Genomic DNA, 16,173 nt, shown 5'->3' on the forward strand with positions numbered 1-16,173 from the left:
TTTGCTTCATTTGAGTCATTCTCCCATTTATTGTTGCTCTTTTGAACATTGTAAGTTAGTTCCCAAACTTTGAATATACATGAGAAATTACACCTCATCTAAGAAATCATAAGCAAATTGTCAATTTTAAAATTAACCAAAAATGGTGCAAATACCGATAAATGTATTTTAATTCACTTACTCGTACAGTTTGTCAAGTGGTGATGTCAAAACAGCAAGAGCAGCAAGAAGTGCATTGCAATGATTGTGAATGGTGAAAATCCAGTGAGACGTATCCTCCAAAGGCTGAAGCAATTCTTCAGCTGATTGGCAAACCGACCATAAAAGGTTTTCAGTGCAAAGAAGGATGGCTGTAATGTCAGTTCTGTTGGGAAATGTGCACTCGTCAAGTAGATTGCATGCACAATTACACATCACCTCATGATAATGATACTAAATGTTTAGGATTGGTGTTTAAACTGCCCCTTGGTGGAGATAGTCATTATGTGACACCTCTATGGTGCAAATTTTATTTTCCACTTATCAACATTGGTGTAATTTGTGTCATGTGGACATGGACAATTTCATTTTCTGTTGAGTTGCAAAGGGAAATGAATGTTGCACAATCAACAATGAACATTCCTACTTGTGAACTATGATGTATTGGAAGGAATGAATCAATGAATTAGTCGAGGATGGCTGAATCTGGGGCATTGATCATGATCATGATCAGCCATGATCATATTGAATGGCGGTGCAGGCTCGAAGAGCCGAATGGCCTACTCCTGCACCTATTTTCTATGTTTTTCTATTGCCTAGAGGAACGCATGCAATGATGTTTGGGTATCAAATAACTTACCTTTCACAACTAACCATCATTTTTGTGTGAGGTACAATGGAACAAGTCTTGCTTGCCATTGAGGATTTTACCAACTAGAGTCTGTAAAATGACAATAGAACACCCACAAATAATAGGATCATACTTACCATATAGGTCACATCTACACGGGTTGCCTACTGTTGGCAGCCAATCATGGCCTATTTTGTTTGAATTGTTTATGCATTTGAAATCACAGAACACTAAGCTTAATATACCATTCCAAAATGCCAAGATAAACTTACTGGGATGAGCGATTGCTTGTGTGGAGAGATTAAGTAAACACTGACGAACTATGACTAGTTTAGCGAGCTGAGTTTTTGTCAATGCCATTTCCATAAGTTGGAAAGTCCAGAACTACAGTGTAAAGACAGGAATAAGGCACTTTGAACAGAGAGAGAAATATGAATTATTTACCTCAGAGAGCTATTGGTGTACTCATTAGATTTTTGAATACCATGGAAATTAGAAGATATCAGGATTGGGCTAGAAACTGAACATAAGACATAGAATCAGAAATTATTTTTTCGAATGGTGGAGAAGGCTTAAAGCCTGAATGGTGTATTCTTGCTTCCATGAGTGAAGGCGAGATTTAGAGTAGCATGTATTGCAAAGACTTATAAAATGAGGATTGGAGAATTTTGTCGATTTGTTAATGAGAATGAAATAAGTAAAAAAAGCAAAAACTTGCAGTATAGGTGCAAGGTAACGGTGAATTGATCGGAGAATATCAGTAATAATAGTGAAAGCAATCAAACAATTATGTGTTGTTGATGAATATAAAATTGTACAATATACTGCTTTAGCTCCACCTGTGCTACTGAGTACAATTTTTGGTCACTATAGGGCAAGATTAGCAAGTTTGCTGATGATGCAAAAGTGAGTGGTTTTGCAGATAGTGAAGATGGTTATGAAAGATTGCACAGGATCTGGATTGATTGGCCAGGTGGGCAGAGGAATGGTTGATGGAATTTAATACAGAAGAGTGTGAGGTATTGCATTTTGGGACGTCGAACAATGGCAGGACCTACACATTAAATGTAGGTCCTGCATTTCCCATTAAAGATAGTGGTCAGGGGATATGGGGAGAAGGCAAGAACGGGGTACTGATTGGGGATGTCAGCCATGATCACACTGAATGGGCCAAATGGCCTACGCCTAAACCTATTGTCTATTGTCTAAATAGTAGGCCTCTGGGTAGTGTTGTAGAGCAGAGGGATCTAGGTGCAAAAGTCGAGTCACGGGTAGATAAGGTTGTCAAAAAGGCTTTTGGCAATTTGGTCTTCACCAGTCAGAGTATTGAGTATAGAAGTTGGGAGGTCATGTTGCAGTTGTATAAGACGTTGGTGAGACCATATTTGGAATATTGCATTCTGTTCAGGGCACCATGTTATAGGAAAGATATTGTCAAGCTTGAAAGGGATCAGAAAAGATTTACGAGGATGTTTTTTTTTAAATTTATTTTATTTAACCTTCATTTAACCAGGAGAAGTCTCATTGAGATTAAAAATCTCTTTTACAAGAGAGTCCTGGCCAAGACAGGCAGCAGCACAGTTCCACAGTTACAGACAATAATTTAAAAACAACAGAGAACATATAAATAGAGTCACAGTCAGAACATCATCAAACAAAGCATGTACAGACAGAAGAGCCCGCTTCAACATCATTAAGAAGGGATTTAAATCTGTTTATAGAAACCAGCTCCTTAAGTTTCAGTTCATTCTGCAGCTGGTTCCATGCGAAGGGAGCAGCATAACTAAATGCCCTTTTCCCCAGTTCAGTACGGACTTTAGGTACAGTTAGCAAGAACAAGTCCTCAGAGCGGAGCTGATAAGTTCCTGTGCTTTTTCGAATTACATACTTCTGCAGGTATGAAGGAAGAACACCGAGGATAGTCTTATAAATAGGGATATGCCAATGATGGAGTCTGCGGGTGGACAGGGCAAACCATCCAACTTGAGCATACAAAGTGCAGTGGTGCGTGAGGGTTTTAAAATTAGTAACAAATCTCAGTGCTCCGTGGTAGACCGTGTCCAAAGACTGTAGGCATTTTGAAGATGCATTCATATATAAAACATCACCATAGTCCAACACAGACATAAACGTTGCAGCAACAAGTCTTTTTTTGGCTTCAAAAGAAAAACAAGATTTGTTTCTAAAGTAAAAACCTAATTTTATCTTTAGTTTTTTCACAAGTTGCTGGATATGAGGTTTAAAAGAGAGAGAATCGTCAATTATAATTCCCAGATATTTATATTGAGACAGATTCAACCACAGAGCCCTGCAAAGTGGTGATAGGAGGGAGGTCCGAGGGCTTTGATTTAGCTTTAGTGAACAGCATGAGCTTTGTCTTGTCAGCATTTAAAACAAGTTTGAAATCACACAGGTTACGTTGCACAGTGTTAAAAGCAGTTTGGAGCTGACAGAGAGCCTGATTTGGGGTAGACGCAGAGCAATATATCACTGTGTCGTCAGCATAAAAGTGAAAATTTGCGTTCGGAGCTTTATGATCTAGACTATTAATATAAATAGTAAACAATAAAGGTCCTAGAACCGATCCCTGTGGCACACCCTTGGATACATTAAGAGAGCTAGAAGTAATACCTTCTGCTCGCACACACTGGGATCTGCCTGATAGATAGTTTTTAAACCAACAGACAGCTTGATCAGACAAACCGATGCTGCCAGGACTGGAGGGATATGGACCAAGAGTAGGAGAATTGAGAACCAAAAGACATAGGTTCAAGGTGAAGGGGAAAAGATTTAATAGGAATCCGAGGGGTAACTTTTTCACACAAAGGGTGGTGGGCGTATGGAACAAGCTGCCAGAAGAGGTAGTTGAGGCTGGGACTATCCCATTGTTTAAGAAACAATTAGACAGGTACATGGATAGGACAGGTTTGGAGGGATATGGACCAAGTGCAGGCAAGTGGGACTAGTGTCGCTGGGACATTGTTGGCCGGTGTGGGCAAGTTGGGCCGAAGGGCCTGTTTCCACACTGTTTCACTCTATGACTCAATGATTGTTCTCAAACATTTTGGCTTTGGACAAAGTGCAGAGAACACAACTACATATGTTAGGATTAAGCAGCTGAACTGCAAGAGACACCAGAGGGTTGTGAATCTGTGGTAATCTCTGACACAGAAGGCAGTGGAGGTCAATTCTCTGGATGCTTTCAAGAGAGAGTTAGAGCTCTTAATGATAGCGGAGTCAAGGAATATGGGGAGAAGGCAGGAATGGGGTACTGATTGTGGATGATCAGCCATGATCACAGTGAATGGCCGTGCTGGTTCGAAGGGCCGAATGGACTACTCCTGCACCTATTGTCTATTGTCAAAGAAGTTTATAACCTTTCACTGGGGACACATTTTCAAAGACTGCAATTAATTAGTGATTCATTATTCATGTGTTATTAACTATTATTAAACAATAAATCTACCATAATAATTGTTCGATGTGACACATTCCAGGAGGCAAATAACATTGACAAAATTAATTTACTCCAATAAATATCTTTGGTAAACAGAGCAAATGAAAGGGAAAAAGACCTATAAATAAATATGATTTTAAATTTGGAGGCTGACAGATAAATTCCAATTACGGTCATTCACACTATCACCTGACACTTTAATTTTACATGCCATTTGCTCTCTGACCTCTCTGTATTTGGCCTCCTCTACTGTTTATGGGAGTTCAACATGAGCCAGTGAAGCAGCATTCCATCTCCCAACCAAGCACCACCTGATTCTACACTTCAGTTAAAAACATTCAGAAAATCTGACATACTCGCCTGTTACTCAACTTTTTTTTCCTCCGCTGCTTTACAATTGATTTTAGAATTAATTAATCTTCTTCTACTTACAACTTCTTCAAAGCCTCCTGTGGTTAATACCAGCTTCTAGCTCCTCTTTCAGTTGGCACCACCACTGCCTTGTCTTTCATTTTCTTCTGATTTCTGCTTTATTTATTTTTTGTTTTCTCTCTCTACTCTTCCCATTTTTCTCTGCAATTTAAAAATATTCTTCTGTTTTTTTCCCCCCCCTCCAGACTCCCAGTTCTGTTGAAAGCTCATTGAGCTGAAGTGTCATCACTCTTTCTCTCGCCACAGATGCTGCCCAACCATTATTTCATTCTGTCATTATTTCAAACCCCCTATAACTGTGATATTTTGGTTATGGATGCACCTTCTGTTGCCATGTATGTGAAAAATGTTTGATGAATTTGCTTAATTTAAATCTACTGTTATGACAATTATAGCTTACCTTAACTGTGAGGTTCTCTTATATGTAGGACAGCACTGAGAGTATCTGGATGCCAGAATGGATAAGGTTTCACTCAACACCTCAGCGAGGAGCTCCTGGGCTATCTTAGCGGGAACCACACTCCAGAGATCATGACGGAGAGCACAACAGTGGTAATGCCACATTTGAATGGAAAAGGAACATCTTTCCCCCTGCCAAATTAATCAGAGAGCAACAATGAGTAACCTAAATGCTTATGAAAAGTTATTCCATTTGCAATATGTCTTTAAAGGATTTAATGTGAAAAAGAAACAAATGAAGCAATGTGCGTTGCACAGGAGGACTGAAATAAAACCTACAGCCAGATTTAAGAAACATTAATCCATTTATTTACATTAATGAACAAAAATAATCTGTCATATGCGGAGTTTACAATTAGTCATAGAATCATACAACATGGAAACAGGCCATTTGGTCCAACTTACTCATGCCGACCAACATGCCCCATCTGCACCAGTTCCACCGGCCTGCATTTGTCCCATATCCTTCTAAACATTTCCTATCCATGTCCCTGTCCAAATGTATTTTAAATATTGCGATAGCACCTGCCTCAGTTACCTTCTCTGGCAGCTCATTCCATATACACATCACCCTATGTGTGAAAAAGGTTGCCCCGCAGGTTCCCATTAAATCTTTTCACTCCACCTTAAACCTATATCCTCGTTTTTTTTAATCTCCCTACTATGGATAAAAAACTATGCATATACCCTATCTTGTTGTGCATGACACTTTAGATCACTGAAAAATGGTACACCTTATTCATATACCTGTAGTAACATGGAATATTTCATTTCTTAAATAAACGATCTGAAAGTCTAAAGGATCATCTTCGAGTATAGTTAAACTACAGAAGCCTCCCATTGTCTGCTAATTTGTAAATACACAATTTACTACAAATAATTGAATCAAAATTAATATAATCTTGCAGAACTATCAAAGGAATGTTCACCCAAGGTATGGGAAACAGTGAAATCATACCCTCCTAGGTAACTATGATCTAATTATTCAAGCTAATCAGGCCCTTTACATTTGTTTGATTATCATTATTATACTGAGTAATTGTGAAATGTTGCCAATGTAACATTTCAAAACTTGAAATCGTTTCATTTAATAACAGCTGCTCCAATGTAAAGACATATGGATGAGAGAAGCCTTGCTTTAATAATCAAAGTGCTGCGAAATTCAACTTAAGTTGCATTGAACAGGGTCTAAAAATCTCACTGAATATTTTAATTCTAATTAAAAACCACACAAATTACAGCACAAAATAAAGTTAAATGCTTCCTGAACAGTTCTCCAGAGATTATATAAGGTGTAACACAAATCAGGATAGTAATTACAGTTTAGGTATTAAAATATTCCAAAATATTAGTTCAATTTAACCTAATGAAATGAACTACAGTTAATTTTATCAAACCGAAAAGTGCTATGGATCAAATTGCCTCAAAAAATGAATTTAATACTTTAATTCCTTTAACATTACTTAACATTCGATAACCATAATTAAGATGTAAGGAACCTGGTGTATCTTGAAGTGGACAAAAATGCTGGAGAAACTCAGTGGGTGAGGCAGCATCTATGGAGCGAAGGAAATAGGCAACGCTTCGGGTCAAGACCCTTCTTCAGTCAAGATATTTATGTTTATCAACAATTAGGCCAAGAAATGTTTCAACAATGAGAAACATATGTTAAATAAGCAGAGTGCAGATGGCCAGTGAATGTTTTGTGTGATGCTCACTGGAACAGAATTTTAGAGCACCCACTATTCAAGGTCCAAAGTGTCATGACAACAGACTAAAATGCTTGGTGATGGTACATCTTTGGAACTTTTTGAAGAACTGTGAAAACAGGATTTCTTGTGTATTTGTAAAACACAGCAGATAGATTCCTGATAAGCAAGCTTAAGTCACAATCAGATCAGTTATTAAAAGGTGGATCAGAGTTGAGGGGTTGACTGGCCGACTCCCGTTTTAAATTTGTATCTTTGTGGCAAAGAGCAGTGCTAGGCCTATAGTTTGGGAAGTATTTATACATCACCAAACGATATCTAAAAAGATGATGAAGAGGCAAAAATAGAGAAAGAAATGCGAGTTAACCATCAATAAATGTAAAAACTAATTGGAACTCAGTGGAGACCCATTCAATGGGTACGGCAATAGAGTGGGTCAGTGTTTGTTGAAAGTAAGATTAGCTCCACCATTATCTTATCAAATCACAACACAGGCTTGAGGGGTCCTGGTTCCGTGTTCTTCTGCGTGAACTTCTACATGTTAGTTCAAACTAAAGAAAACTATGAATGATTACTAAGTTACAGTAGTTAATGTTGGTTCCGTGAAGGCTATAAGCCATATAATGATCAGGATTACTAACTTGACAGAAGAAATACTCTCCATTCATCTTGCTTCATATTGACACATACCATATAACAATTTACAGCACGGAAACAGGCCATCTCGACCCTTCTAGTCCGTGCCGAACACATAATCTCCCCTAGTCCCATATACCTGCGCTCAGACCATAACCCTCCATTCCTTTCCCATCCATATAACTATCCAATTTATTTTTAAATGATAAAAACGAACCTGCCTCCACCACCTTCACTGGAAGCTCATTCCACACAGCTACCACTCTCTGAGTAAAGAAGTTCCCCCTCATGTTACCCCTAAACTTCAGTCCCTTAATTCTCAAGTCATGTCCCCTTGTTTGAATCTTCCCTACTCTCAGTGGGAAAAGCTTTTCCACGTCAACTCTGTCTATCCCTCTCATCATTTTAAAAACCTCTATCAAGTCCCCCCTTAACCTTCTGCGCTCCAAAGAATAAAGCCCTAACTTGTTCAACCTTTCTCTGTAACTTAGTTGCTGAAACCCAGGCAACATTCTAGTAAATCTCCTCTGTACTCTCTCTATTTTGTTGACATCCTTCCTATAATTAGGCGACCAAAATTGTACACCATATTCCAGAATTGGCCTCACCAATGCCTTGTACAATTTTAACATTACATCCCAACTTCTATACTCAAAGCTCTGATTTATAAAGGCCAGCACACCAAAAGCTTTCTTTACCACCCTATCTACATGAGATTCCACTTTCAGGGAACTGTGCACAGTTATTCCCAGATCCCTCTGTTCACCTACATTCTTCAATTCCCTACCATTTACCATGTACGTCCTATTTTGATTTGTCCTGCCAAGATGTAGCACCTCACACTTATCAGCATTAAACTCCATCTGCCATCTTTTAGCCCACTCTTCCAACTGGCATAAATCTCTCTGTAGACTTTGAAACTCTACTTCATTACCCGCAACCCCACCTATCTTAGTATCATCTGCATACTTACTAATCCAATTTACCACACCATCGTCCAGATCATTGATGTACTTGACAAACAACAGTGGACCCAACACAGATCCCTGTGGCACCCCACTCGTCACTGGCCTCCAACCTGACAAACAACCATCCACCATTACTCTCTGGCATCTCCCATTCAGCCACTGTTGAATCCATCTTGCTACTCCACCATTAATACCCAACCATTGAACCTTCTTAACCAACCTTCCATGAGGAACCTTGTCAAAGGCCTTACTGAAGTCCATATACACAACATCCACTGCTTTACCCTCATCAATTTCCCGAGTAACATCTTCAAAAAATTCAAGAAGATTTGTTAAACATGACCTTCCAGGCACAAATCCATGTTGACTGTTCCTAATCAGACCCTGTTTATCCAGATGCTTATATATATTATCTCTAAGTATTCTTTCCATTAATTTGCACACCACTGACATCAAACTAACAGGTCTATAATTGCTAGGTTTACTCTTAGACCCCTTTTTAAACAATGGAACAACATGTGCAGTACGCCAATCCTCCGGCACTATTCCCGTTTCTAATGACATTTGAAATATTTCTGCCATAGCCCCTGCTATTTCTACACTAACTTCCCTCAATGTCCTAGGGAATATCCTGTCCGGACCTGGAGACTTATCCACTTTTATATTTCTCAAAAGTGTCAGTACTTCCTCTTCTTTGATCCTCATAGTTTCCATAGCTACTCTACTTGTTTCCCTTACCTCACATAATTCAATATCCTTCTCCTTGGTGAATACCGAAGAAAAGAAACTGTTCAATATCTCCCCCATCTCTTTTGGCTCTGCAGATAGTTGGCCACTCTGACTCTCTAATGGACCAATTTTATCCCTCGTTATCCTTTAACATAAAAGTTACATTAAAACAAATTGGAAATAAGATATCAAAGGGAAGAATTTAAAACTATTATTATTATTACTGTTATTATTATTAGTATATAAAATGTATTGAGTAATGAACAACTGATAAATCTCCGGTCATTTTCATTTTAGGGTGAAAATGAAGTGTCTTCAGAGATACCAAATGCATCAGTTGCAATCTTTCAAAATACAGATTCTAAGAGGTCCCAATAAATTGGAAAAAAAAGAAAATGTACCATTGCTATTAAATAAAGAAGTGAAACAAAGAGCAACTCATGTAAACCATTTAGCCTGGTGAGTCCTTTTTTTAATAAAATGATATAATGATACTAAGAAAATCATATCACTGTACGACTCAACAGTGTTTGACAAAAGAGAAAAAATGTCTGGCAAATTTATGTCTGCTTCCAAATTTCTAGTTCACTCAGGCAACTAAAAAGGTGGACAGTGGGGAACAAGTGGATGTAGTTTTTCCAAAAGGCATTCAATAAAATGACACATAAAAGGTTGGTTAACAAGGCCTCGTTGCACAAAGCAAATTTTTTTTTTAAAAGGTTAATTAAACTCTGATGAAGATCATACCAGAGGCATAGAAAGTTAGCAGGTAGGTTCATTAAGTATTTAGGAAACATGTTTAATAGGTGTGAAACAGGGAAATCTAATTGTATCGATCCAAGACATTGAACAAGCCACTGTGACATTAATGTATCAAGAATGGTCATGCTGTCAATTATTGAACAAGGCAAAATGGTTTTATGATACCATTTAAAAATTAAGTAACTGTCCTATTATAGACAGTATTAATTGTTCTTTTCTTACTGTGGAAATAGTATTTTGAGGTAGTGCAGATAAAGTTCGACATTGTTGTTATTTTATAGGGAAATATTTAGTAGATTAGGCCCCCATGGGGTGAATTTTGAAAAGGGGTGAATTGTCACAGAATAAAGCAGCCCCTTTTGAGATGAAATTGTGGAGGTATTTCTTCCCTGAGGATTTGGAATGTTTGGAATGCACTATGCCAAACAGCAGTGGATAGAAACATAGAAAATAGGTGTAGGCCATTCAGCCGTTCGAGCCAGCACCGTCATTCAATATGGTCATGGCTGATCATCCAAAATCTGTATCCCTTTCCTATTTTCACCTCATATCCCTTGATTCCGTTAGTTCTAAGAGCTATATATAACTCTCTATCTAAAGGACCTGTCCCACTTGGGCGTCATTTGCGTGTCATTTACGCGACATCATTTACACATCCCGACGCACGACGCGTGCGTCGTGACGCCCGCATGGTGTGCATTACACGCACATGGTGCATGGTGATGTAGGCAGGGTCGCGCAAGGCGCCCCAGGATTTTGGGATGTACAAAATCTACGCGCGCCATCTGCTTGACACGCAAATGCCGCCCAAGTGGGACAAGCCCTTAACTCTCTCTTGAATACATACTGACTCATTAAGTACAACAATGGCTGAGATAATGTATTTGCATCATGAGGGAATCAATGGTTATGGTGATCAGGCCGGAATGTGAAATTGAGGCCTTCAGTTGAACCAAGGAGCCACTAGGTCTGTGCAGGGGCGGATCTACTGTGAAACTAATGAATCTTAAGCTTCAAGGCCCCTAATCCTGGAGAGACCCCAGAAGCATATTCTTCCAGTTTAAATCCTGCAGCCGGGGCTGCGGCCGCTGCGGGCGTGGGTGGGGGTGTTGGGCTCGGGCTCAACGTCAGTGCGCATGCGCCCCTCCCCTCCCACTGGCTCTCTTGGGCAATGCGGCTGCGCTGCTCTCTGCCCCGCCCCCCTGGTTGGAGCTGTTCCGCTCACGTGAGGCGCTGCCAACGGCGGGGGGAGGGGGCTATAAATAGTGGGAGCGGAAGCTGGAGAGGCGGCAATTAGTCGAGGCGCGGATTAGGTGTGAGGTTTAGTTAAATTGAGGTGGGGTTAAGGTGTGGGGTTAAGGTGTGAGGTTAGGTGTGAGGTGAGGTGTGAGGTTTATTTGAGGGGCGAGGTTTAGTGAGGTAAGGTTTTGTCAAGGCGAGGTTTAGGTGTGAGGAGATGTTTGGTAGTGAGGTATTGTTGAGGCGAGGGGTTTAGTCGAGGTGTAGGTGAGGGGAAGTGAGCGTAGGTGAGGTGAGAAGTGGGTATCTGAGCTCAGGAAGGGAGACCGAGGTGCTGCTGAAAGACAAGACCATTGCCTTCTGTTGCAGAAAATTCCACAAATTCACAACTCTGGGTGAAAACGGTTTTCCTCATCTCAGTGCTAGGTAAAGAGACATTTCAGGTAACATATTTTTTGTAAAGATTGTTTTAGCTGTATGAGGCCATTTATTGAAACATATAAGATTATTAAGGGTTTGGACACACTAGAGGCAGGAAACATGTTTCCAATGCTGAGAGAGTCCAGAACCAGGGGCCACAGTTTAAGAATAAGTGGCAGGTCATTTAGAACAGAGATGAAGAAATCCTTTTTCACACAGAGAGTTGTGAATAGACAATAGACAATAGGTGCAGGAGTAGGCCATTCGGCTCTTCAAGCCAGCACCGCCATTCAATGTGATCATGGCTGATTATCAACAATCAGTACCCCGTATCAGTACTCCGCTATCTTCAAGAGTGGATTGGCAGTGGAGGCCAATTCTCTGGAGGCTTTCAAGAGAAAGATAGATGGAGCTCTTAAAGAGTCAAGGGATATGGGGAGAAGGCAGGAATGGGGTACTGATTGTGGATGATCATAGAAATGTCTATTGTCTATTTCATGAAATATATATCTTTTGGGGGTTATTTTACTGCTCATGTGTTAGAAAAATTCTAAGCTTCTGTTACGTAAACTACCAGCAGAAAGCGTGAGAATCATTTTCAATTTATTGAAAATGCAGGAGCTTCAGGGGGAGTTGCCCCCAGAACCTCCACCGGGGCGCTGCCCCTGGACCCCGCCTGGGGCCTAGCCAGCCTGTCGTGGAACAACCCCATTGAAGAAGATAACAGTGGTTACCCAGACCTCGTTGCTGGTTACGAAGGGCCCCATAACAGTTCAAGCTTCAGGGCCCCAAAAATGTAGGTCCGCCACTGGGTCTGTGTAGACTTCTATTGTAGTAGGAAATGACTGTTGTATTCTTATTCAGCATACAATCAAACTAAAATTAGATTACAATTACAGAAACAGACGAAAAAGTAAAGAATTTCCAAACCTCATAAAATGATTTGGAGTCTTCCCAGTGGTGGCTCTGGGCATCCTGGAAAATACTTGTGGCACAAACTCTTATGTTGTAGCTTGTAATTTGAAATTGGATCACTTTGATGAATTCTTGATACTGCTGAACTGGCAGCAAAAACAACGACCTACTGGAAAAAAAAAGATATTTATTTAAGCCCTTGGCAAAAGGCAACAATCTCCAATGGACAGATGGTCCTAATTATTATGTATCAATCATTCATTTTATCTTTGCCTAAAGGTGATGTTAATATTCAAAATACTTTTATAATGTGTTCTTTGCTTTAAAGGCTAAAAAATATGATCATGATCTTGATTGCATTTAGGATCTCTTCTCATCAAACTGTCAGAATAAAATGTATACAACTTTATTATTACTTCAATATTTTAGCTATGGTGTCAACTATGTACAAGGCAAGCGACATATTTGCTTTTATAAATTTATTTTAAAAATAAGTTAAAAACAGCCCCGCTAGAAACAAAGGTAGACAAAAATGATGGAGAAACTCAGCGGGTGAGGCAGCATCCATGGAGCGAAGGAGTAGGCGACGTTTCGGGTTGAGACTGATTATCCTTTTTTTTTGTACAGATATAATTAGAAGGCATTTAGTAATGATGTAACATTTAATTGCTTAAATTTATTTCACGGTTTCAGTGCGGAAAACTTACTTTTTACTCGTCTGTTTCAGTGCATTTTCATACTTGGTTAAGAAATTATGGACAAATATCGCTGTGGAGAGGATAATATATAGGTTTTGCACTGGAACCTTAGAAGGAACGTCTTTGCTTCTCTCTTCAAGTCGAGATAGGACATCTGCAGCCACTTTGGAATAACTTTCCACAAAGTTTTCCCTAATTTCCTGAAGAAAGTTTTCATTGCTTGCCAGGGCCAATGGAAATAGCGTATCAATATCCATCATGATGTCAGTACAAAACTAGAGAAGAATAAATATATCTAATGTTGAGGCCTGACAGAACAACATAATTATCAAGAACAGCGCACTGCATAATAGAAAAAAGATCTCCTGCACAATGAAGTATGAGAGCTATAAAATAGATCAAATTACAATTAAAATACATTAATAGATGTGCTATTGCTTTGTAAAACACTTTCAATTACTACATTTATACAAACAAGTATTCTGTTGCTATGTACTTGAATACTATAAGCAATTCAATAGTTAATTTAATGAATGCATAGAAATGGAAGTGCCAGTAATGAAATGTAAATCACCAAAAGATTATTGCGAAAAATTACATTTCTTTACAAAAACATAATTTTATAAGTTCCAAAATGTAATTTTCCAGGACTGATTCTAGGCACCTATAACTTCCAAACAGATATAAATATTACTAATCACATAAATTACTTTTGTAACACAAATCAAAATAAGAATTATTCACGTTTAACCATTCAGCCGTATTTTTATAACAGAGCTCAGAATGAATAGAATAATTCATCCACATAACCATGATAATTTGGAGACAAGGCTAGGCTAAATTTGCCAATCTTAGTTTTGGCAGTGGCTTCTTTTGCAGGGAAGAAAACTAATTGGAGTTTGCTCTCTTCATTCCACTGGGAATTGAATATAGTTGTGCAGGAGTGAGCTATGTACAAGATGTCTGGACTCATCTTATTATTCTCATTCTACGAAAACCGTCAATGGTCACGACAAGCTTATTGGGAGAAATTGATTTTTGGGAGAAAAATCAGCTAAATGGTGTCAGACGTTATGGGGAGAAGGCAGGAGAATGGGGTTAGGAGCGATAGATCAGCCATGATTGAATGGCAGAGTAGACTTGATGGGCCAAACGGCAAAATTCTGCTCCTATCACATGAACTTATGATCTTATGAAAGAATGAAATATAAAACCTGTTTTTAAAAAAGTCTGTAGTTTTACCAACTATTACATGTCTGAGGTGATGCACCCCAAAGAATATGAACATGACATAAATAAAGCCTCTCTGACTCCTTTATCCCCATGGTCTAATTTTATGCATCATTCTCTCAAATCTCCTAGTAAGGCTGATGTCGAGATATTGCCTTACCTCCAAAACCATTCAAGTCGGGTGTAGACTATTACTTAATTAGCCATTCTACTGTTTTTAATCTTTCCCTCCCACAAATTGGCCAAGTATCCTTTGGAAATAGAGTCTGCACATAACCAAAATTCTAGATTAATAATCAAAAAGTTATTACTTGTAAAATTAATTTGGAATATTGATGCATATTTTCCAGTCAAATCAACATGACTTCTTATGGTTCAGATTCAGAGCAAATTCCTTGTTTGCGTGAGTAGTAAGTAAACATGGTAATGATAGATACGACAATTAATACAATGTTGAATGTAAAAGAGCAGTATGTTGCAAAGATTGCAGTGTAATCCAAAAGCGTTCAAAAAAAGCAAAATGCAATAACTGAATGGGGTGGGCTGAAGAATGAAAGCATGTGAGAGCACCTCCTGGAAAGGGGATGTGAAAGATGTGACTGGTTCAGGATTTTAGTCGCAGTCAAGAAGAAACAGGCTTTCAAATTGTTTTATCTTCTCCCAGAAGACAGAAATGAGACAATACTGCCAACCACCTAATGCAATGCACCGTGATGACGGACTGGGTGAAAGGAAGTGATGAGCCTGTGATAGACAGAGCAGTGTTCACCACTTTCTGCGTGTTCAGGTGGTCTCTAGAGCATTGCAGTTGCCATATCAGACAGAGGCGCACCTATCAGAATATTTTCCTTGCTGCATCTGTAAAAATACATTGGGTAAAGTTCAAATATTCAAGTTTAAACCAAATTTGTTCTAAATAAAGAAGTGAGATACCAGAATGCTGGTTGTCTCTCTGTGTACAGAATTGCAATGTCAAACTTCAAGTAACTAATCATTTATAATGATAAGGACTGAGGTTGTTTTAACATAACAACATTGAACTCTCAATGTACTTGATGGTAGGTTCATTATTCAGACAAAAGAGATGCCAAAGGTCAAGGTCAGTTGAAATAAACTGCTATCTCCTGTGACTATAGTTAGTCTTCTACATCCCCAAGCAATAGATGCTTATCTTCATCAATGAGCACTGTGGAAACACAAGCCACAATGCTACCTTCTAAAATGGCTCAATTCCTTCCCATATATAATGATAAATGAAAATGCAGAGGCAAATTTGCCTCAGTGAATTATAATGATTTTCCATATTGCAAAAGGGCTGACTGAATCTAATGCATGAAAACATTATTAGCAGCTTTGTCATGTCCCTATGGCCAATCAATAAGAAAGGAAATGAAAGCACAGACCATATTGATATATGTTTATATAGGATGTTGACACATATGAAATAGTTGCATAAGAAGGTCATTCATCCCCTTGCACTTGCAACAACATTTAAGGAGATCATAGCTGACTGTTTACCTCAGTACCACTTTTCTTTTCACTTTCCTTAGCCCCATATCCCTCAATTCAATTAATTTCCAAGAAATTAACAAATATTGAAGATGATCCATATGCTATCTGAGAGGTACGAGAGGCAAAACTGTAAACATGTTTATGGCATAGATCGTAATGTGCTTAATTGAGATTGGGA

The 16,173-nt window shown here is 38.9% G+C and overlaps 1 protein-coding gene across 3 annotated transcripts in view; it reads right to left on the reverse strand.

The window, feature by feature from the left end:
* Positions 1–16,173, reverse strand: part of kiaa0825 (KIAA0825 ortholog) — a 309,772-nt gene that overhangs the window by 238,153 nt on the left and 55,446 nt on the right. For 2 of the 3 annotated variants that reach the window (XM_033017288.1, XM_033017287.1), the window contains exons 8-11: positions 13,263–13,528; positions 12,571–12,724; positions 5,119–5,309; positions 182–364 (exon numbers count right to left, since the gene is read on the reverse strand). In XM_033017288.1, the coding sequence (XP_032873179.1) occupies positions 182–364; positions 5,119–5,309; positions 12,571–12,724; positions 13,263–13,528 (794 nt within the window). The remainder of the gene's footprint in view (positions 1–181; positions 365–5,118; positions 5,310–12,570; positions 12,725–13,262; positions 13,529–16,173) is intronic. The other variant, XM_033017289.1, reaches the window with a different exon arrangement.

This window comes from Amblyraja radiata, chromosome 3, assembly GCF_010909765.2.
Source record: "Amblyraja radiata isolate CabotCenter1 chromosome 3, sAmbRad1.1.pri, whole genome shotgun sequence".
In the NCBI taxonomy this organism is placed as follows: domain Eukaryota; kingdom Metazoa; phylum Chordata; class Chondrichthyes; order Rajiformes; family Rajidae; genus Amblyraja; species Amblyraja radiata.